A 19,341-nucleotide genomic window follows, 5' to 3' on the forward strand; every position below is an offset into this window, starting at 1 on the left:
AAACACAATAAATTATCATACCATTTCACTGTTTTGCTTTAGGCACAGATCGCTTATAAGATGTAAAGGAGTCGGATGATTGTGATTTGCGTAAGTTTGATTAATTTACTTATCACCTAAAACTTAACCATCTTTCGAATAGGCTTAAATTATACTTCCAATAGCTTCCAATATAAGTAACAATACCCAGCCTTTGTATAAGTAAAGAGGCAGTTTAAAAAAAAATTTGAGATGTTATAATATTGACTCGCAATTTATAGTGTTTCTTTCGGAACTATATTCTACACTCTTAACTAATTTTACATACCTTAACAATTTTGGAAGTATTTAAAGTCAGAAAGTTCGAAAGATAGATCAGAGAAAAACTAATCGACACAAACCAACGATATTCTGTTGATCGGAATTTCAACAATTAGAGCTCTGATCCTCTACAATCTACATGATGAAGTATTTCGATAATACGAGAGACAAAGTTTAACTGTTACAATATCTATTGACAACAATTAGTTTGTTTAAGAAAACCTATTCTAAATTGATTCCTATTTATCAACACTGAAGGCTTATATTCGAATGTACTGTCGGTCTCGAGCCGAGATCGATCAATTTATTTCAATTCCAAATATCGACTGTCAGCACTGAGTTTCAATTAACACGTCGTATGACTCCTATAATATATCACAGGTCATTTGAAGCATACGTTTATAAAGTTTTTTAACGAACAAAGCTTCACAAATTAAAATCTATAAAATCCTAACCTAAAAATAAAACAAATTTAAATTCCTGATTTCCTAACTAGTTTAATCGTTGAAAAATAGATAAAGCAATCGCGCTTAAAGGAACTTTATAAAATAAATTGGTAGACGCTTTTTAAGTAGCAAATCCGAAAGTCTGTATTTTTGGTCGAAGGATTAGTTCGTTGTTTGAATTTACCTAACGCTAATTCTTCCCCCTCAAAAACCAAGGGCGTGTGAAGCTGTGGACGGAAACTAGATTCGTAGTCAATAATCTACATATCAACTTAATCTATATTGAATGATTTATACTCTGTATACAATTTCTATAAAACTAAATTTCCAACGAGATGAGATACTTAAAGAAGTTAAAATTTTAACAAGACATCTCTACATGCGCAGTTATTATATTATGAATCTCGAGGAGAAAGATAATTTCAGAGATAGCTTATTTCACAGAAGATAATTATCTACAAGCATCTATTTATATGTTAAGCGTTTCAAACTTATTTAATCATACAGGTGTGATATTATGATGAATTCATTATTGGTCATAATTTTGACGTGGACATTACACAGATGGAGCATTTTAGAGATTCATCAACTTTTCAAAGTTAATCTATTGAATCGTGTTAAATGATAAAAGTTCATCTTTTTTATTGTAATGAACACAAACATAAATGAGATTATAAACTAAATACAAAAGATGTACGGCATCAATAAATTGTCACTCATTAATTTATTAACTCCCGCTTCAAGTTTCTTTGGAGTCGATCATTCATAATTTCTCAAAACATAACAAGTGAATGAGAAGTTAAGATACATAAATGTTCTGTAACATTTTAGGGTGTATCAATATTTGTTAAAATAGCACAGTATTTATTGTAATAAAATAATTACACAAGATCAGCTACTCACATGCCCGTAGCTGTCACGGAAGTTAACACATGCCGTTCATCAGACCCCAATAATGATTATAAATGTGGATAATATTTATGTATGCATTTTACAAACTATTTTTCAAATTACGTATTCCACTATTATAATGCCATTAAAATATTCTTTTGGAAAAAATCGATAAACTATAATTATCGATTACAGATACGAATCTTTCTCAATAGATGTCGAAAAACGGCTTATCAAATGTGTTATTTTATTTTAAATGCCTTAAGATTTTGGTATTTCATAAAACTACGGTAACAGTATTTCAGATATAGGTTTCAGAAGAAATAAAACTCAAATATAAAGTGTATTGCAAGTACATATTTAGTTGTATAAAAACTAAATGCTGTAGGATCTAGAATTCCAGACCATCTAGAAGATTTTATTATATTCCTTCTAAATAATTCTATTTTGTACTAATAACTTGTAAATTGTATGGATAACTTAACTTGGGATTTGGAAGGGATATTGCTAAGCTTGGTAATATTTCATCCGACTTCATTTTGTCATCCATAACAGAAATGAGTATCCAAGCTACTTTTAAACATTATATGATCAAATTCATCCAATCTTCAAACCTACCTTCAAACTAATATAGGTATGAAGTCTACGACTGAAAGAAGATACCTCGGTCGTTATGTGACAAAAAAATGTCTCAATTACAGTCTTAATTTTTCGCAATTGCCAAGAGACGACTGTCGACTAGACTATGACGGTTGTTGCTAGTATGATGACGACGACAGTGATTTAATTACATAATACTACTAATAACGTAGGTGTGTATATATAATTACTTTGGTTTATATTTACATTAGTATAGTTTTAGATCTCGGCAATTACAATTCGATCAGTTCATATCCGAACACTGAGCCAAATCAACGAAAGGAAAATACTTATATAGGTAGCGTTGTTGCCAAGCAATGGTTTAAAATAGGCAAGTTCTATCAATTGGCGATATTTTATTAGCAATAAAACTCTGACACGTATGTATTACGTATATTATTATTTCTTTACAAATAGAACAGGAGTTTTTCTTTTATATTCGTTAAATATTTATGGTATTTGCAGATTTATAAAATCTAATTAAGAATGAGGTAACACCTGATATACAATTATATCTCGTTAAAGTCAGCGTTCAGAATCGGTTGTAGCTTTACTTACGTTTAATTCATCTTTGATAAATATAAGATTCACTGCTTATACTTGATGCGCATATGTGCTTACTGCTTATGCGATAAATGTGCTTGAGTACATTTCATATTCTTATGGACTTATATCGTTCGAGTGTAATGAAAAATATTTTTATTATATTATCTTATTATACGGTATTGAATTAGATATAACTGAAAGAATACCTTGATCTTTATCAATCATGGCTAACCACACGCAATGATATACCATATCATCTACCAGAGTTTAATTAGTAAATGATCACATTTTGTAAGCTGGGTCGAACTCGCATACATTATTGTAGTAAAAAGCTTGATGAGATTTTGTTGGCATTTTGGCATGAGGTGCATTTTTTTCACAAGGAAGCCATTTGTTTTATTATAAAACTAGTTGTCGCTTGCGGCGTTACTCGAAACTCGTTCGTCAGACGTGTGTTACAAAAAAATCTATGTGTTTCTTCCGAGTTCAAGGTTGCTTTATAGCCAATTTTCGGTTCAGTTACCGTCGCATTTATAGTAATAATATATTTTAAGTACAGTTGCTATGCACTTTTAATATTACATAATAAATTTGATACGAGGCTCCGATGACAGAAGTAGTGTTATATTATGAGTTCCTGAAAGGTAAGAAGTAGGTACAGTAATTTATGGTCAATTAAAAAAGTGGAGTATATGAATGCATCATTGCACTACTCAATATTATGCAGCCATGCAATAAAAATCTTTTACGTTCATATTTGTTTTGTAATAAGTTTTTGGATCATTTAGAATTTAAAACTAGCAATTTCTGATATAATTTTAAATGATTTATTATTTCGTTCAATTAGTAAAAGTTTGAAGGATAGAACTAGCCATCTCTTAATTAAAATATCACCTACCTATGTCGTATCGCCTCGCCTCTAATTTATATGCAAATTACAGTAATTTTTTGTCGTGTTTAAATAGTTCCGAAAAATATTTATGCAATACACACTTTATTTAATTATTTGGGTATTAATTTCGCAAAAGTAAAATATTACAAATTAATTTATCTCGTGCATTTATAGTTAAAAAATAAAAGATAAAGCTTCGATAATTGTTCACGGACGGGTTTAATTTTTTTGGACAAGTATAGTATCCTGTACATCGAACGAGATAACTTATCGTCAGGAGTTTTTGTTTAAATTATCTTACTTTGAATTGATTATTGCCCAAGTTTCAAATTGGAAAGTTTTTTTTTATTATTTAAAAATATATATGTATGTTTTTTTGATCTCCATTTCTTTGAACTTTTTAATAAAAAAAATTATACAGGTACTGCTTTTGATGTCATTTTATAATATTTATGTATAGATTAATTTGGCACTGTTTTTTGTTTTCGTTCATAAGAAACTATATCGGGGATATCAATGAAACGTGTCACTGACAAGTCAAGTGAAATTAGTATCGAAGTTGACACTATGGTTTTACGTAATGTTATGAAATATAAAAAGAATGTGCTTGATGTACACCATTAACAGTCTTGCTTTGAACGTCGTCAGTGCTGTGCGCGTGTTCACAAACGACTATTAATATGTGTGCCATTACTTGCGCGTTGATTGTTTTAGTTATCACTGGGTACATCCTTAACTCCATCACAAAACCGAAGAACTTCCCTCCAGGTACATTTCATATACTATTTTTCAATTGTTTTAGCGACCTGACTATTTCTAGCATGCGCTGAACGAATACTGAACGTTCAAGACTTATGTTTATTTTTAAATTGTCTAACGATGTCAGATATATTATGTTGTTTAAGACTGCCAAGCGATACTTATTGTATCTATGATTTTTTTTTCAACCGATTAGTGTTATTACTTATACATATTTAAGACGATTTTGATCCATACTTGTAAAAATGGTTATTCAAATAAAAAATATATATGTTAAAAGTATTAATTTATTAAAATTTATCTATTTAAAAAAAAATCCAAAATTTTGCGGATATATTTTGATAACTTTAAGTGTTGCTAGCGAATCTCTCAAAAAATGCATTTAAGTTAAAAATAAATTGTGCATGTAGACAGTTCAATAAGAATATGATTGTATTTACGTTATTGTTAATGAGACGAGTAATCTAGTTGATACAACATGACGCGCATCCAAATTAAATATGGAGAAATACATCAGAAAGCATGGTAACATTATATTATGATAATTGTGTCATAATAATTAGTTTTAGTAGTGGTTAATTAAGTTTTGTTAAAATGATTGGATACTTTATTTGCGCAAATTAACGACAGTTAAACGCTGAAAGTCTGTTACTAAACTATTGCTTTTTTTTTAATGTGGAGTAGTAGAGAATGGCAACACTATTATTACGAAAATGTCAAAAAAGTATTTGTTTTATTATTTAGGTTTATAATTAAAAATACTTAAAGTTAATATTTCTAAGCTATGAGGCTGTAAATACATATGAATTTATGAATTATTGTAGGGCTGTGTTACGTTTTGTCTTAGTCTGCTGTCAATGCGCAGGCCGCAGGTAACGAACTCTTTTTAAAATAAGAAACTTTATGCTTCCAGTTCTTTTTGTTTTATATTAATAATTAATATATAAAGGATTACAGATAAGGTAAACTAATAAAATCAGAAGTATAAACTAATATTAATAATATTATTTAAACTTCTTTTTAATAACTTTATATCGTGACAATAGGTTAAAATACGCAAGTTATAATTTTCAACGAAAAGTTAATATCATAGACGAATTCTTGCAGATCATCAACTAAAATTTACACCTATTTAAAAAAAAAATAAAAAACTTAGTAAGCGTAAAATTTACTCCAGAAAGTATTCTTATTCAAGTTTCCGTCATTATAAATATTAAAAAAAAAACACTTAAAATTCAACAGCAATATGAAGATGCCTTAACATCAATTTAAGTACGCTTGAGAGTATTTCTAATATGGTAAATTCCATATTAGAAATACTCTCAGGCGTACTTAAATTGATGTTAAAGCATCTTCAATTTCATTATCAATTGTTTTGAATTGTTAAATATTATAGTTATTTTAATCATAATTAACTACTTAATTAAAACCATAATAAGTGTAATTATAATCTTGAGTTTAAAAATCAATTAAAAAAGAGAATAAAAAGAGGTTTTTGGGACATCCGGTTGGTATTAATTGGCATTCATTACACATTATGAATTCAATATCAGAAGCAATAAAACATATTATCAAAATTTGAGGATAATTAAACAACTCAAATGTTAATTAATAATCCTATGTGAATTGAAACATTCAAAAAAAGTTTTTAAAAGTTTGCCTGGAGGTTGAATAACCCTTTATCATCATGCAATGATTTGTATCAGTTTGCTCTGCTGTAAAAATATCTGTCTAATAAATAACTTCTAAATCCATTGGTTATTAGCATTGCTCATTAATATAGGACTATATATATAATGTTTATCGACATATAATATCAGCTTGTATCATTGGCCATCAAACTACAAATAGAAGTGACTTAAATCAGTTGTCAAAATCGAGTCAAGTAATAACTTCTTAAAAAATCTTTGTGTGTGAGACAAAAAAAGCGAATGTACATTTTCATACATACTTCAGACATTACATAGACCTGATAATGTCTTACTATGAACTACTTAGTAAGACATTATCAGGTCTATGTAATGTACTACTTGAGTCGAGATGGTCCAGTGGTTAGAACGCGTGCATCTTAACCGATGATTGCGGGTTCAAATCCAGGCAAGCACCGCTGATTCACGTGCTTAATTTGTCTTTATAATTCATCTCGTACTCAGTGGTGAAGGAAAACATCGTGAGGAAACCTGCATGTGACAAATTTCATATAAATTCTGCCACATGTGTATTCCACCAACCCGCATTGGAACAGCGTGGTGGAATATGTTCCAAACCCTCTCCTTAATGGAAGAGGAGGCCTTATCTCAGCAGTGGGAAATGTACAGGCTGTTACTTTACTTTACTTTACTTTTTGTACTACTTATATCACTCATGTCTGAATATAATTATTTATATCATCATTCTCCTGCCCTTATTTCAATTTTATTTGGGGTCAGTGCAGCATGCTTCCATACTTATTTGTCATCTTACAAGTGACATACTTTGTTTCATTGGTTGTTCCCTTCCTCTCTCTCTATATATTATTATGTTGGAGAACTCTGTACCTTACAACATGATACATACTTGCAATATAATACAATAATTGCTGAATAGATTTTATAAAAGTATTGAATTGAAGTATATTTGGTTGTAAAATAAGATACTTTTGATTGTGTTAAATATAATGTTAATGTTATATATATAATATAAATTTGTCAATTAACATGTTTAATTGATAGTTTAATATTTTACAATATTAAGGATCTGTCTATAATAATGTCAATTCTGGAAATATGAATGACTGCACAACTACACAGTATTAAAGATGAATGATACTAAATAAAAGTTATGTTCTAATTTTACTCTACTTATGTTATTTCTTTTTGTTTTTTTTTTTAATTGTAGAATTATTAGTTGAAAGGGCCTATTTATGATGAATAGTGTACATTTCGATTTTATATTGATATCTTATAGTCCTTCATTTTTTAAAGAAGCTTCAAAGAATATATATATTTCCAAATGTGATAATGATTTTGACTATTATACTTATAAACTGAATATCAAAGTTAAGTCAAAAATACAGTGTTGGGTGTTGACATTTCACCAGTTAATAGTCAGTAATTTCTTATAAAATTCCCCTGAGGTAGGTACATGCATACATATACACTTTAAATACATTTGATAACATTTAAATATAACACTTCTTATAGTAAACTCATACTCATTTTCCTTTTGATGTATGTACATTTTGAAATGTTTTTTTTTGTCTCAAATCAAAATAATATTTTATATAAATGTTAAAAAAGAATTAGACGTTAGGATTATTATTTTGACATGACAAAATATTAATAGTAAAAAATTAAAAATATTATTTCTGTATTAGGTATATTAGATTTAATATTATATTTAATATATATGTTAATAAAAGTATAAAATCTAAGTATATATGATGTTAGATAACATTAAAAAGGTATATATGACATATAGTATATGTATGTAACCCTCAACTAATTTGTATTGTATACACATGTAGGATTCTATACAACACGTTTCTTTCCTCAACTTACTTTATGCCTTTATCCCTGAGCATGAGATTCATTTCATCAATTTATGCTTTTAATTCATTGAAAGCATAAATTGATGAGAGCCGATATGGCCCAGTGGTTAGAAAGCGTGCATCTTAACCGATGATTTCGGGTTCAAAATCAGGCAAGCACCACTATATATATATGTGCTTAATTTGTGTTTATAATTCATCTCGTGCTCGGCGGCGAAGGAAAATTTCGTGAGGAAACCTGCATGTGTCTAATTTCATCGAAATTCTGCCACATATGCATTCTACCAACCCGCATTGGAACAGCGTGGTGGAATGTGTTCCAAAACCCTCTCCTTAATGGGAGATAATTTACTTGTTGTTAATTTACTTTACTTTATAAATTAAACACATGAAAACTTACCATTAGTTTACTTTTTTAAAAATCAATTGTTATAGACGCGAGGCCATTTCGTTTATATAATTATATCACTTATGATGGATTAAAAACTATCATTTACATAAAAAAAGATCCTGTCTCGGTTGTATCTGTACTGGTAAATTTTTCGTAATGTATTTCCCGAAAAATATTCCATTGAGTTATGAAATAATTTTATTATGTATGTAGTTTATTTGTGATGCAAAGACTCGAAGATGTATACACAAATCAAAATTAAAAATACCGCAGATCATGACCGCGCGGAATGGTGGCAAGAATGCAAGCAAATTTCCGAGTTAAATCGCAATTCCAATTCCCTGGATGAAAAATGTACCAGCCCTCTTGTCGCCAGTGGAGGCAATAAGACTGGGTTTTATACGTTTTTGTACTATCAGTTCATTCATCCAGGTGCAGAAATAAGAGGCAAATATTTGTGCCGCTTTTTAAATTCGTAATTATTGTGCGTTTAAATATGGGAAAAAGAAGCTAGATACACTTTAATATAATAGTTACCTGGAAAATATAATTAATATAATTTGATGTAATTGAACGCGCCTATAAATGTATATTTTTACGTCTTGTTAGAAATTTTAGAAAGCTGAAACTAATCCAGTAGGATAAATATCTTTGCTATAATGTCATCTAATACTTTACACCTGTTGCCCTAAAGCTATCCGCACTCAATATCTACCTTGTGAAATTCCATTCATCATTATGAAATAAACATACTATTATAAATGGTTATATTGACGTAAATACTTTACATCAATAAACCTTCCCACATTTCCTTTAAATAAAGTTATTCCATACAAGCTTGTAGCTTTCTAACGGTATACTACAGCTTTTATAAAATAATATTTGAAATTCATACCATCGCGGAGAGTTGACGGTCTTCTAAGATCAAAAGTTTGTTCGGTTGCACGGAAGGCGAATGAAAATATTTATATGAACTTGAACTTATTTTACAAAGTACATTTACCTCTTTATCACAGTGCATGCTCCCTTCAATAAATCCAAATTTAAAGAATTGAATACACCTCATGGACTGTTTTGGTATAGATGTAAAATGGACTTGTGGAATTTTTCTTTTTGATTATATATATGTAGACTCTTTATTTATGGCCACATTGCCCATTAAAATTTTACCTTATGATTTGACTTTTATAAAGTCTTTGTTTGATTTTTTTAAAGGCAATACTGCTATTAGGTTGATTATCTTATTATGTAACTGATCGGCAAATTTGTCCCCATAAAATGTTTACAAAACGTCTCATTCTTGAAACATAATGTTTTCGACGAAGATTGCGTTGTAAAGTAAAGTAAAATGAATAAAAAAAACATCAACATTTTCGAATTATTATGATAAGTATGTAAGGAGAACGTACAGTGATTTATAATCAAAAAATGTAATAACTCTTAAACAGACATGTAAACTTCGTGCAGTATATATTTAGTAAGAAATTTATATTGTTTTATTATATTTTTAAAGGCAATAAGGTAATTTTCTTAAATTAAGTGCATGTTTGCAAAATAAGGTGAAATTACATCGCTTAATAACTACATATTTCCAAAAAAATTTAATATATGTTATTAGGAAAAAGTGACTTAAAATATGAATACTTTTATATGTGCATATGTATTTCAAATATATACACACGTATGTTAATATAAAGACATACATGAAAATCCATACAATGCAATTACATATAATATGCAGTATTATTTTGATATTCCTTTTTCTCTTTACGTAAATAAGTCAATAGGTTTATTTTCCGAGTGATTTCTGTAACAACTGCGATTTAACGATTGGAATAACATCTTGGATCGGAGCAATTTTCTTAAGTAGACAACAACAGTTCAATCAGTACATGTACGGAAATCTAGAAGGGCAAAACACACTAGCTAGCATGTTATATGTACCTGAATAAAATAAAATAATGAAATTCAAGATGCTTAACAATAGTCAGTAAAAATATGAATTAAAATGAATGCTGAATAAATCTTGACTACGAGGATTGATAGTAAGAATGCAAGATCGCACTAAACGGATTTCCGAATAATTTATGATCCGTTTTATTGATTTTGTCCAGGAAATATAAGCTAGTAAAATGGCTTCATTTGAATGGAGAATAAAATATAAAAAGTGTCCAAGTCACCCTAATCGTGTAATAAACGTTCATTTATATATCTTTTTTATATTTTTCTACCTGCAAGTTACCTAGAATCCTATTGTAAAACCATAACGTTGTCCCACAAAAGAGTCACTGACAATATGCAGTCAAGTAACAGGAGTAATTAATTAGTTTGTGTTTGTTCTTTGTACATGTGAATGTTATATCGATGGCCATTGTTTTTGTTGGTCTTATCTCATTAGTTCCACTTTATTTCTAAGTAAATTGTAAAATACAAAACGAAATAGTTTTAAGGCTCTTTAGGTTAGATAGAATCAACATTGAAATTGGTAGTAAATTTAAATTAAAATCATTATTGTAAAGTAACAACAGTCTACTTGATTAAAGTATACCTGATCTGACAAAGAAACTGGGTCGGAAGACAAACACGCTACGCTAATATTTTTTGCAGTATTTCTAGATCCTCAACAAAACAGTCAAAACAAAAGCGTTCTGCATGTGCAATGTCAATATAATATCTCGCAAACATGATGTAACTTTATCAGTAATTAGACACATGCAGACTTCCTCACAAAGTTTTCTTTTACCGCTGAAGATGAGATATTTAAAAAAAAATTGAGCACAAGGAAATTCATTTGTGATTGGTTGGGCTAAAACCAGCAATTATCGGTTAGAGTGACTTATTCAATAAAAAATGTCGTTGCCTTTTCTGTGAATATTTTGAAGATACACATGTTTTACAAAGTTGTTACAGTAATTCTCTCGAACATTCTAGACTGAAAATTTATTTATTCACATTCACATTAATTAAAAAGTATACGGTAGGTTTAGGAATAATTTAAAGCCATTCTCGTCATGAAATTACAATTAATATAAAACTTCCATACGATCGGCCTTGTAGGTTTCGTGAATGCAAAAATCACATGATACCTATTTTCTGTAGAATATACCATAATGGTTATTTCATAAAACAATTAACGTATAACAAACATTTTTCTAAACTCTAGAAATTAAAAAAAAAACTAATTGAAATCATTTATCAGTACAATACTTGGGGTTCAATAAAAAATCTCAATAACTTAACAAAAGTAAGATTAAAAAAGAAAACATATAATAATAACGATTTTATTGAAAGATTTCATTTACTAGAGCTCTCGATACTTCATCTAATTAGTTCTATGGGCCAAAACAATGGAACAAAACGCAATGATGAAAACGAGTCTTCCAGAAAACATTTCTGCTTTTAAACGCAATTGTAGTTGAAGTTATCATAAAACTTTACTAAACAATATCCAATCAAACTAACTAATATGGAAAATTTAAAATAATACCACTTCTGTCTATTTGTTAAGCGCTTTGATTGCCTCCATTCGTTTCAGCTTTGAATACTGTTATAATTGTGAGGGTACGTCAAAAGCAAATATGATGCTAGAAATGCATATTGATATTGAACTCCCACGTGTAACGTATCTGTTTTACACGAGTCTTCATAATTTATATTTTAAATAAATCTGTAATTCCGTTAAAACTTTAATGCCAAATAACATTAAGTACGATTTAAAATTTCAGTACAAATCATTATCTCTTGCAAAAAAATGCTTGCGTTTCCCTTCACTTGTAGTTAAGATTTTCTACGAAAAAAGTCAGCTATTTTTGAATAACGAGTGGAATTAACAAGATGATTTTTTTGAAACGTTGGCTAAATTTTATATTTTCAGCTTTGACCCTTAACGCTCTATATTTGACGTCAGGCGCGACCAATGTATTTTAAACGGTTACTTATAATTGATACCAATGTCAAACTGTCAAAGCATTGACAACAGGAATAAAAAGACTGGATTTTTATTAGCAAGTGACACACAGGCAGGCAGGCGTATGCCCGTCTTAGATTCTAACATATGTAGTAGCTGATAATTAAAGTTAGTTCCCCCGCTTAGACATTTTAGCATTAAAACGTTTTTGTTTTTATTTATATACTTTAAGAGGAACTAAATTATTAAGACTTGCTTGTAGGAAACCCATAAATTAAAATGCATAACATTCTGTGACACGTACGATGTGAATGAAATATGAATGTTTCATTTCATACCCCAGTAAACTAATTATCAAAAACAAGTATCAATCTCGTTTCAATTGAAAGAGACTCTGATTGCATGCAACCCACATTAGAATTATTTACGTGGTTGCTCTTGGATTATCTGATTTTATGCTTTATAATAATTCAGAAAATATCTCTTAGTTCAATATAAGGCAATTTTTTTAAAATTCAATTGACGAATACATTGACTTGCTTGAGTCAATTCAGTTAATGATTAAAACCAACAATGTTGTTACATTGTATCGATGAGAAAAAATAGTTTATTTGTGCTGGAAAATTGTCTGCTAATAAATGCGGGCGACACAAAGAGAGGGTAAACCACGTCGGAACTCCGGGCCAGTTTAATATGGAATAGTTCTCCGCGTTTCGTATTTCACTGTGGAAATCGAACAACTATAAATTTTCAAATGGAATGTTTTCAATTCTTTTTGTTTAGAATAAAACAGATAGGTTATTACATGGCCAACGTATTAAGTTTCTTTTAAAAAACGTTACCGACACGATGTTGACTTAAAATTATTTCATTAAGTTCCAAATATATACATTCGATACTTCATATATATGAGGTATTTCTTTCGAGACGGTGGTAGATTTTTAATGACAAATGTGCAAGTGAGTCTGTTGAATACACATTTTGACATGACTTAAGTATTTATACAAAATAGAAAGACATATTCAAATCATATAATTTATTTTTCGCAGGTCCAAAATGGTATCCAATATTCGGATGCAGCGCGCTCGTTCAAAATATGGTCAGAAAGCACGGATCTCAGTGGAAGGGCTTATCAGAAATAGCGAAAGAATATTCAACGAAAGTTCTCGGCATAAAGCTCGGATCGGAACCGATCGTTGTCGTCTTTGGAGAAAATAACGTTCGGAGAGTTTTCACGGAGAAAGAGTTCGAAGGACGACCCGATACTTTTTTTATTAAGCTCCGTTGTCTCGGCAAGAGAATGGGTAAGGATTTTAATGGAATGGAATCATAAGTGTTAATGTTCAAGTCTTTATTCGTTGCTCGTAATAAATTTTGTTTTCTGCTGTTGTAATTCGATAACTGAAACTCGACAATCGAAATTTATTTCGACTTGATAAAAGTTATTATCGCGTCATTAAAAAGGCTGTGAAGTGAGTCACTGTGTGCTCTTTACATTATCTTTATTGGAATTTACCATGGAGTTAACCATAATAAATATAATTAGCGATTGTTAATAAATATCCACTAATTGGGATCTGAAGGTTATCTTGTTGACAGATATTATTATCAAAATACATTTTAAATAAACGGTGAAGAAATGTGGATGTATCTGATGGTGTCCTGGGGAAATATTTTTTCATAGTTCACATTTGATTTCTATGAACTATTAATCCTTCACCAATGCGCCTTTAACCTTGGGAGCTTAGGTGTTATCTCCGGAATATGTAAGCCGGAATACAATGATACTAAGCATTGTTATTTGGCAGTAGAATATATGAGTAGTGAATGTTACCTACCAGACTTGCACAAAGCCCTACTACCAAGTAAATGTACTAACGCGCATTGGAGCAGCGTGGCAGAACAAACCTCAAAACCATTTCGATTCGAAGGAATAATATAATCTTACGTCAGCTTATGTAATGACTGTTAATTAGTTGGTTGGTTGATTGACCAGGAAAACATAATCTCATGAATAAGTTCTTTCATGTCAATTATTCCGTTATTTTACTTTTTATAAAACAAAAAAGTAGTTTTGGCCTCTTTGCTAATTTAACTGATTAGTGTCAACGATTGGACGATTCCAAGAGTTCCAGCAGACGCAAAAGCCATCTTTTCTATTGGCTGACAAGTTTCGAACTATCTATTTACATGAACATTTTTACTTTGTTAACTGTCACCATACTGTAATGTTGTTGGTTTGTAGTATACAGTAATCAAAGTAAATTCAAATGCAGGTATTACGTTTGCCGATGGCGCGCTATGGAGGGAACATAGACAGTTCACGGTCAAACATTTGAAGAACGTTGGTTTCGGTAAGACAGCGATGGAGGCGCACATACAAAACGAGATGCAGAAAATCCTAAACCACATAAGCAATCAAAACAATAAACCTTTCAATCCGAAAAACATGCTTGCAATGTCTGTTATAAATATTCTATGGAAATTCACGGCCGGTGAGTATTTGATTAAGTTAATTTGGGTATAATGGTTGAATAAAATTGAATATGAATTATAACTACATCGCATCTCCCTCGACTTCAGCGGGATGTTCAGTCGGACGTGACTACATTCGGATTTATATTTAGAACAAACACTAATTTTAGCTAGAATAGTAGTGCAAGTAATAAATGGTATATGACTGTCCTTTACCTAGAGGTAATGATTTCTATTGAACGCTCGATATTATTTTTAATTGGAAGTACTTTGGTATGCATAAACATCCTTTGAAATTTCGATACTTATTATGTTCCCTATTCCCTGTTCCTGTTATATTACTGGCTCACTCCCCCATCGGAGGTAATTATTGTTGTCCGCCTTGTTAGCTACCCAGACGCGCTTGCCTACCACCTATTGCAGGTGGTTACCTAACCACCAATTTGCCACAATTTTCATAAAAATGCTACGAAATATTATTTATATTTAACATTTAATAAAATCCGTCATTATAAATACATGAATAATTTAACTGATTATGTATGAAATTCATATATTTATCGATATTATATTACCCCGTGGGCGAGAATTTTTAATAATACTACAGAAATATGCTTCTGAAGTTGCCGTGGCGTGACCTGTAAAAAATAGTCTAATTCTGTATGTGTGCGTGAGTTTGTGTGAGTGTGTATGTACATATCAGTAAGTGTTACCATAATAATAATATATTATTATTAATTGTATTTCCCACTATCTTGATTTACGAATTTTAATAAATTTATTCATTAATTTATTACTGTTAGTAAATATGAAAAACCGTACAATTATTATTTATTCTAGGTACGATATATAAAAAATAAATTGCTTTTTACTGTAATTGAAATGGTGGAAAAGAGTAACTGTTGATTTAATTGCCAGTTCTTCTCGGTAGAATCTATTTTCGGAACCGGTGGTGGTAGCTTTAAATTTAATTCAGCACTGTAAGCCTACTTGAATAAAGATTTTGTAATATTACACGTATTTTAGGACAATTCCAACAAATGAACAAATCAGTGTATCTTTTCGCGTATACATTTAAAAATATCACCAAAAATATTAAAATATAATAATTAGGCTTCCGTTGAAAAGGCTTATTCATAAAATATGAAATAATCAATTATAAAACCAAATGCACTTGCGTTCGCGTGGGCAGTTAATCATTTCCATCCACATATATATAACGCTGTGATTAAAGTCGTTTTAAATATATGCGAATCAATTAGAGATTCATGGGAGGAACAAGCTGATGAAATAAAAGATTTGTCGTTAATCAACTACTGATCTACGTGAAGCTAGTAATTTGTGGACTTTACGTATATTATCTGTTACGAATTATCAGATGAAATAATTTTTAAACTGAACTTGTTTTTCTTGTTTGACTTAACTGAACCGAGTTCTCTGTGTACAAAGATTTTCCTTTTGTACGTCAACCAAAACTACTGAACGTATTGGTCTAAGTATTTGAATAATCGATTCGATTTCATCCGTAGATGTCTGTAGACTACATTTTTTTTTTAATTACTTAGATCCTTCTCCGTTTTATTTATTAATTGCTCAACACAAGTATTTGTATAGTTCATTTCGACATAAATATGTTATAAATGCGGAATTGTGGTTGATAGGCCTTCACCACTTGATAACAGAGAACTAGCTACCGCCAAACAGTAACGCTTTGATACTTAGAATTTTTTATATATTTCGGTTTGAAGCGTGAGTGAGAGTATAATCAAGAGCAACATCTTGGCTTCCAACGTTGGTGGAACATTTGCGATGTAAGGAATGGTTAATATTTCATAAAATTGGTCAATTTCTATGCCACTTTTAGACTATATTCTCGGGTGGCCGATTTGCCCATCCGCCTTCCTACGTCGTAAAAATAACCTAAATCTATACCTAACAACTGTCCATAACAACACACACGTGGGTGACGCTTCGGACGGAAACTCGGGTAAAAAATTTCCAAGCCGTATTTCGAAGGGAACGCAGAAATACAAGGGCACGAAGAGTCTGTGGAGAAGAAATTTTATTAATACAATCTTGTGTTAGTTGTTCCATCTTCATCAAATGTCATGTTTCCTGTAATCCATTTGGGACGTACATAGTCGTCGGTTTTGAACGCTTTGTCAGTTCATAATCGATACCGAATTCTCGATTTGACTATTGAATTTAATTGAATGATAGATACAGGTCCAGTCGATTTATTCTGTAAGAACTCGATCCGTATTTTAGTCATGAAATTTCGATAACCGATTTACGATGCGGTATTTTGGTGCTTCGATATTCAGAGTATTTCTGGAAACGAAAAAAACATGAAAAATATTTTCATAAATTTTAAGTTGTATCTTTTTATATATATTTTTATTTTATTTATTTATTCGTGACTGTATGTATGAGTGAATACGAATTCAAAGTTATATTTTAGTGACGCGACACACTTTAAACTTTTACAATAATTTCTTTAAATGGTACAAATTACATATTGTTACATCAACTTGTTATTTTAAGAGAAAGATTATTGTGTTAAAAAAACAAACAGTACTGCGTAATTATTAACACATAATATGATAAAATGCTCGCTTACTTGCTAAAAGTAGCACACAAAGTAGCACGCGAAGTAGCATAAACAGTAGTACGTTGAGTAGTATGGTGAGAAGTACTGCGAGTAATAATAATAAAACAGTTTAATTTATTAATCTCGAACAAAGTCACGATTCATAAGTATATCACAAACACCGCATAATACATTAATTAAGTGAATCGAAATGCGTGGGATGTACTAATAAGCTGTCTATATAGTGTTTCGAAATGCAGGTTCATTAAGAAATTGCTCGCTTGTGTCGAGGTGCAAATGTTTTGATGTTATAGTCGAAACGATGAGTGTTGGGATTATCGGATTTACGGTGAAATTCCTCCCACGTACAGCAATTAGTGCTACCTAATTTAGTAAATCTACCACTAATGTATACATGATAATAATACTATATAGTCGATCCTATTATTACTTATTATTGATTAATAGATTTTTACGACTGGGATGATTTATATAAATATATATAGTTTATAATTATAAGATTTATTAATAACTGAACTATAGTCAACCAGAGTGGTTTTATATAAGCAATTTTTTGACACAAAATTAATTAAATATACGTACTTTACGCGCCCACCCGACTTCATTCGGTTAAAATTTATACAAAGCTAACATTCTCATTCTTTTTCTTAATTTTGAAATTTGAAAAAAAAATAAATTTTTAGTGAGCACTTCAGAAAAGTTTCGGAGATTTCGATATCTCTTAGATACATAATAAAATATGATTAATTAAGACGCACAATAAAGTTGGTTTATGAAATGAAGAACCAATCGATAAATATTTTATGGGTATGAAATATTCCGATTATATCGGTTCGATGCTTCACTTGCTAACAGACGCAAATAAAACAAAATCCGATGTTCATGATTGACTTTTCAACCGACTTCCAAAAGAAGGAGGTTATCAATTCGTCTGTATTTTTTTTTTTTTTTTTTTTTTTTTTTTTTATGTTTGTTACCTCATAACTTTTCACTGGGTGGACCGATTTTGATAATTTTTTTTTTGTTTGAAAGGTAGTGCTTCCCGTGGGGTCCCATTTTTTTTATTTTTTTTTCCGATGATGGTATCCATGTGAAAACGACATAAGTCTTAAATTTGCATTATGTATATGCGCGACAAATAGGTGAATAACTGCAAATCACGTTGACCAATTTTGATAATTCTTTTTTTATTATAAAATATATACTTCAAGGATAATTTGGTATAAGTTTGGAAAGGTTTTGAGCACAGGATCCATGGCAAAGTAACGGAATGGAAGGGAACGGAACAATTCTGAGGAGCACGTTAGCGATACTCGGTCGAATCTTTTATTTTTATGTTATTTGGATATTTGAGTCACCTTCCGTAATGCGGTAATGTTAATGTAATTATCATAGTCGAATATTATAATCAACTAGCTACCCAGCCCGGCTTCGCACGGGTGCAATACTGATACTAAATATACTACAGAATTTGTTTATTTACGACATCACATCGCAAACTTCTAAAATTATCAGTGTTTCTTTACTATATTGTTCATGTATTATATACACAAACCTTCCCCTTGAATCACACTGTCTTTTAAAAAAAACCGCATCAAAATCCGTTGCGTAGATTTAAAGATATAGGGACAGAAAAAGCGACTTTGTTTTATACTATGTAGTGATGGAACTCCTATACGGCTCGCAGTTAGGGTGCGATATGGGGCAGAATTTCTTACTATCTAATCAAATTTTGTGTATGTGATGTACGAAATATAGTTGGTCTTTTTCAAAGTTTTTTGCTGAGTTCGATTACAGCTCTTTCGAGGGATCCTTGTAGTTTACGCCGCGTGACGTATTAAATCCGCATTTTCGAAAGTCTATTTTTGCTTTATTCGCAAGTTTCCTTTGAAATTGTCCTCGAAGTAGTTTCTGACTCATATAAACGGAACGCTTAATCTATCCATATTAAAAAA

At 30.4% G+C, this 19,341-nt stretch overlaps 1 protein-coding gene across 2 annotated transcripts in view; it reads left to right on the forward strand.

The window, feature by feature from the left end:
• The first annotated feature begins 4,284 nt into the window (after window positions 1–4,284).
• Window positions 4,285–19,341, forward strand: part of LOC124543073 (probable cytochrome P450 305a1) — a 30,407-nt gene continuing 15,350 nt past the window's right edge. Inside the window, exons 1-3 of one of the 2 annotated variants that reach the window (XM_047121105.1) lie at window positions 4,285–4,482; window positions 13,350–13,604; window positions 14,577–14,795. In XM_047121105.1, the coding sequence (XP_046977061.1) occupies window positions 4,395–4,482; window positions 13,350–13,604; window positions 14,577–14,795 (562 nt within the window). In that variant the 5' untranslated portion in view covers window positions 4,285–4,394. Of the gene's footprint in view, window positions 4,483–5,197; window positions 5,346–13,349; window positions 13,605–14,576; window positions 14,796–19,341 lie in introns of those variants that run through there. The other variant, XM_047121106.1, reaches the window with a different exon arrangement.

The sequence above is a fragment of the Vanessa cardui genome, chromosome Z (assembly GCF_905220365.1).
Source record: "Vanessa cardui chromosome Z, ilVanCard2.1, whole genome shotgun sequence".
Lineage (NCBI taxonomy): Eukaryota > Metazoa > Arthropoda > Insecta > Lepidoptera > Nymphalidae > Vanessa > Vanessa cardui.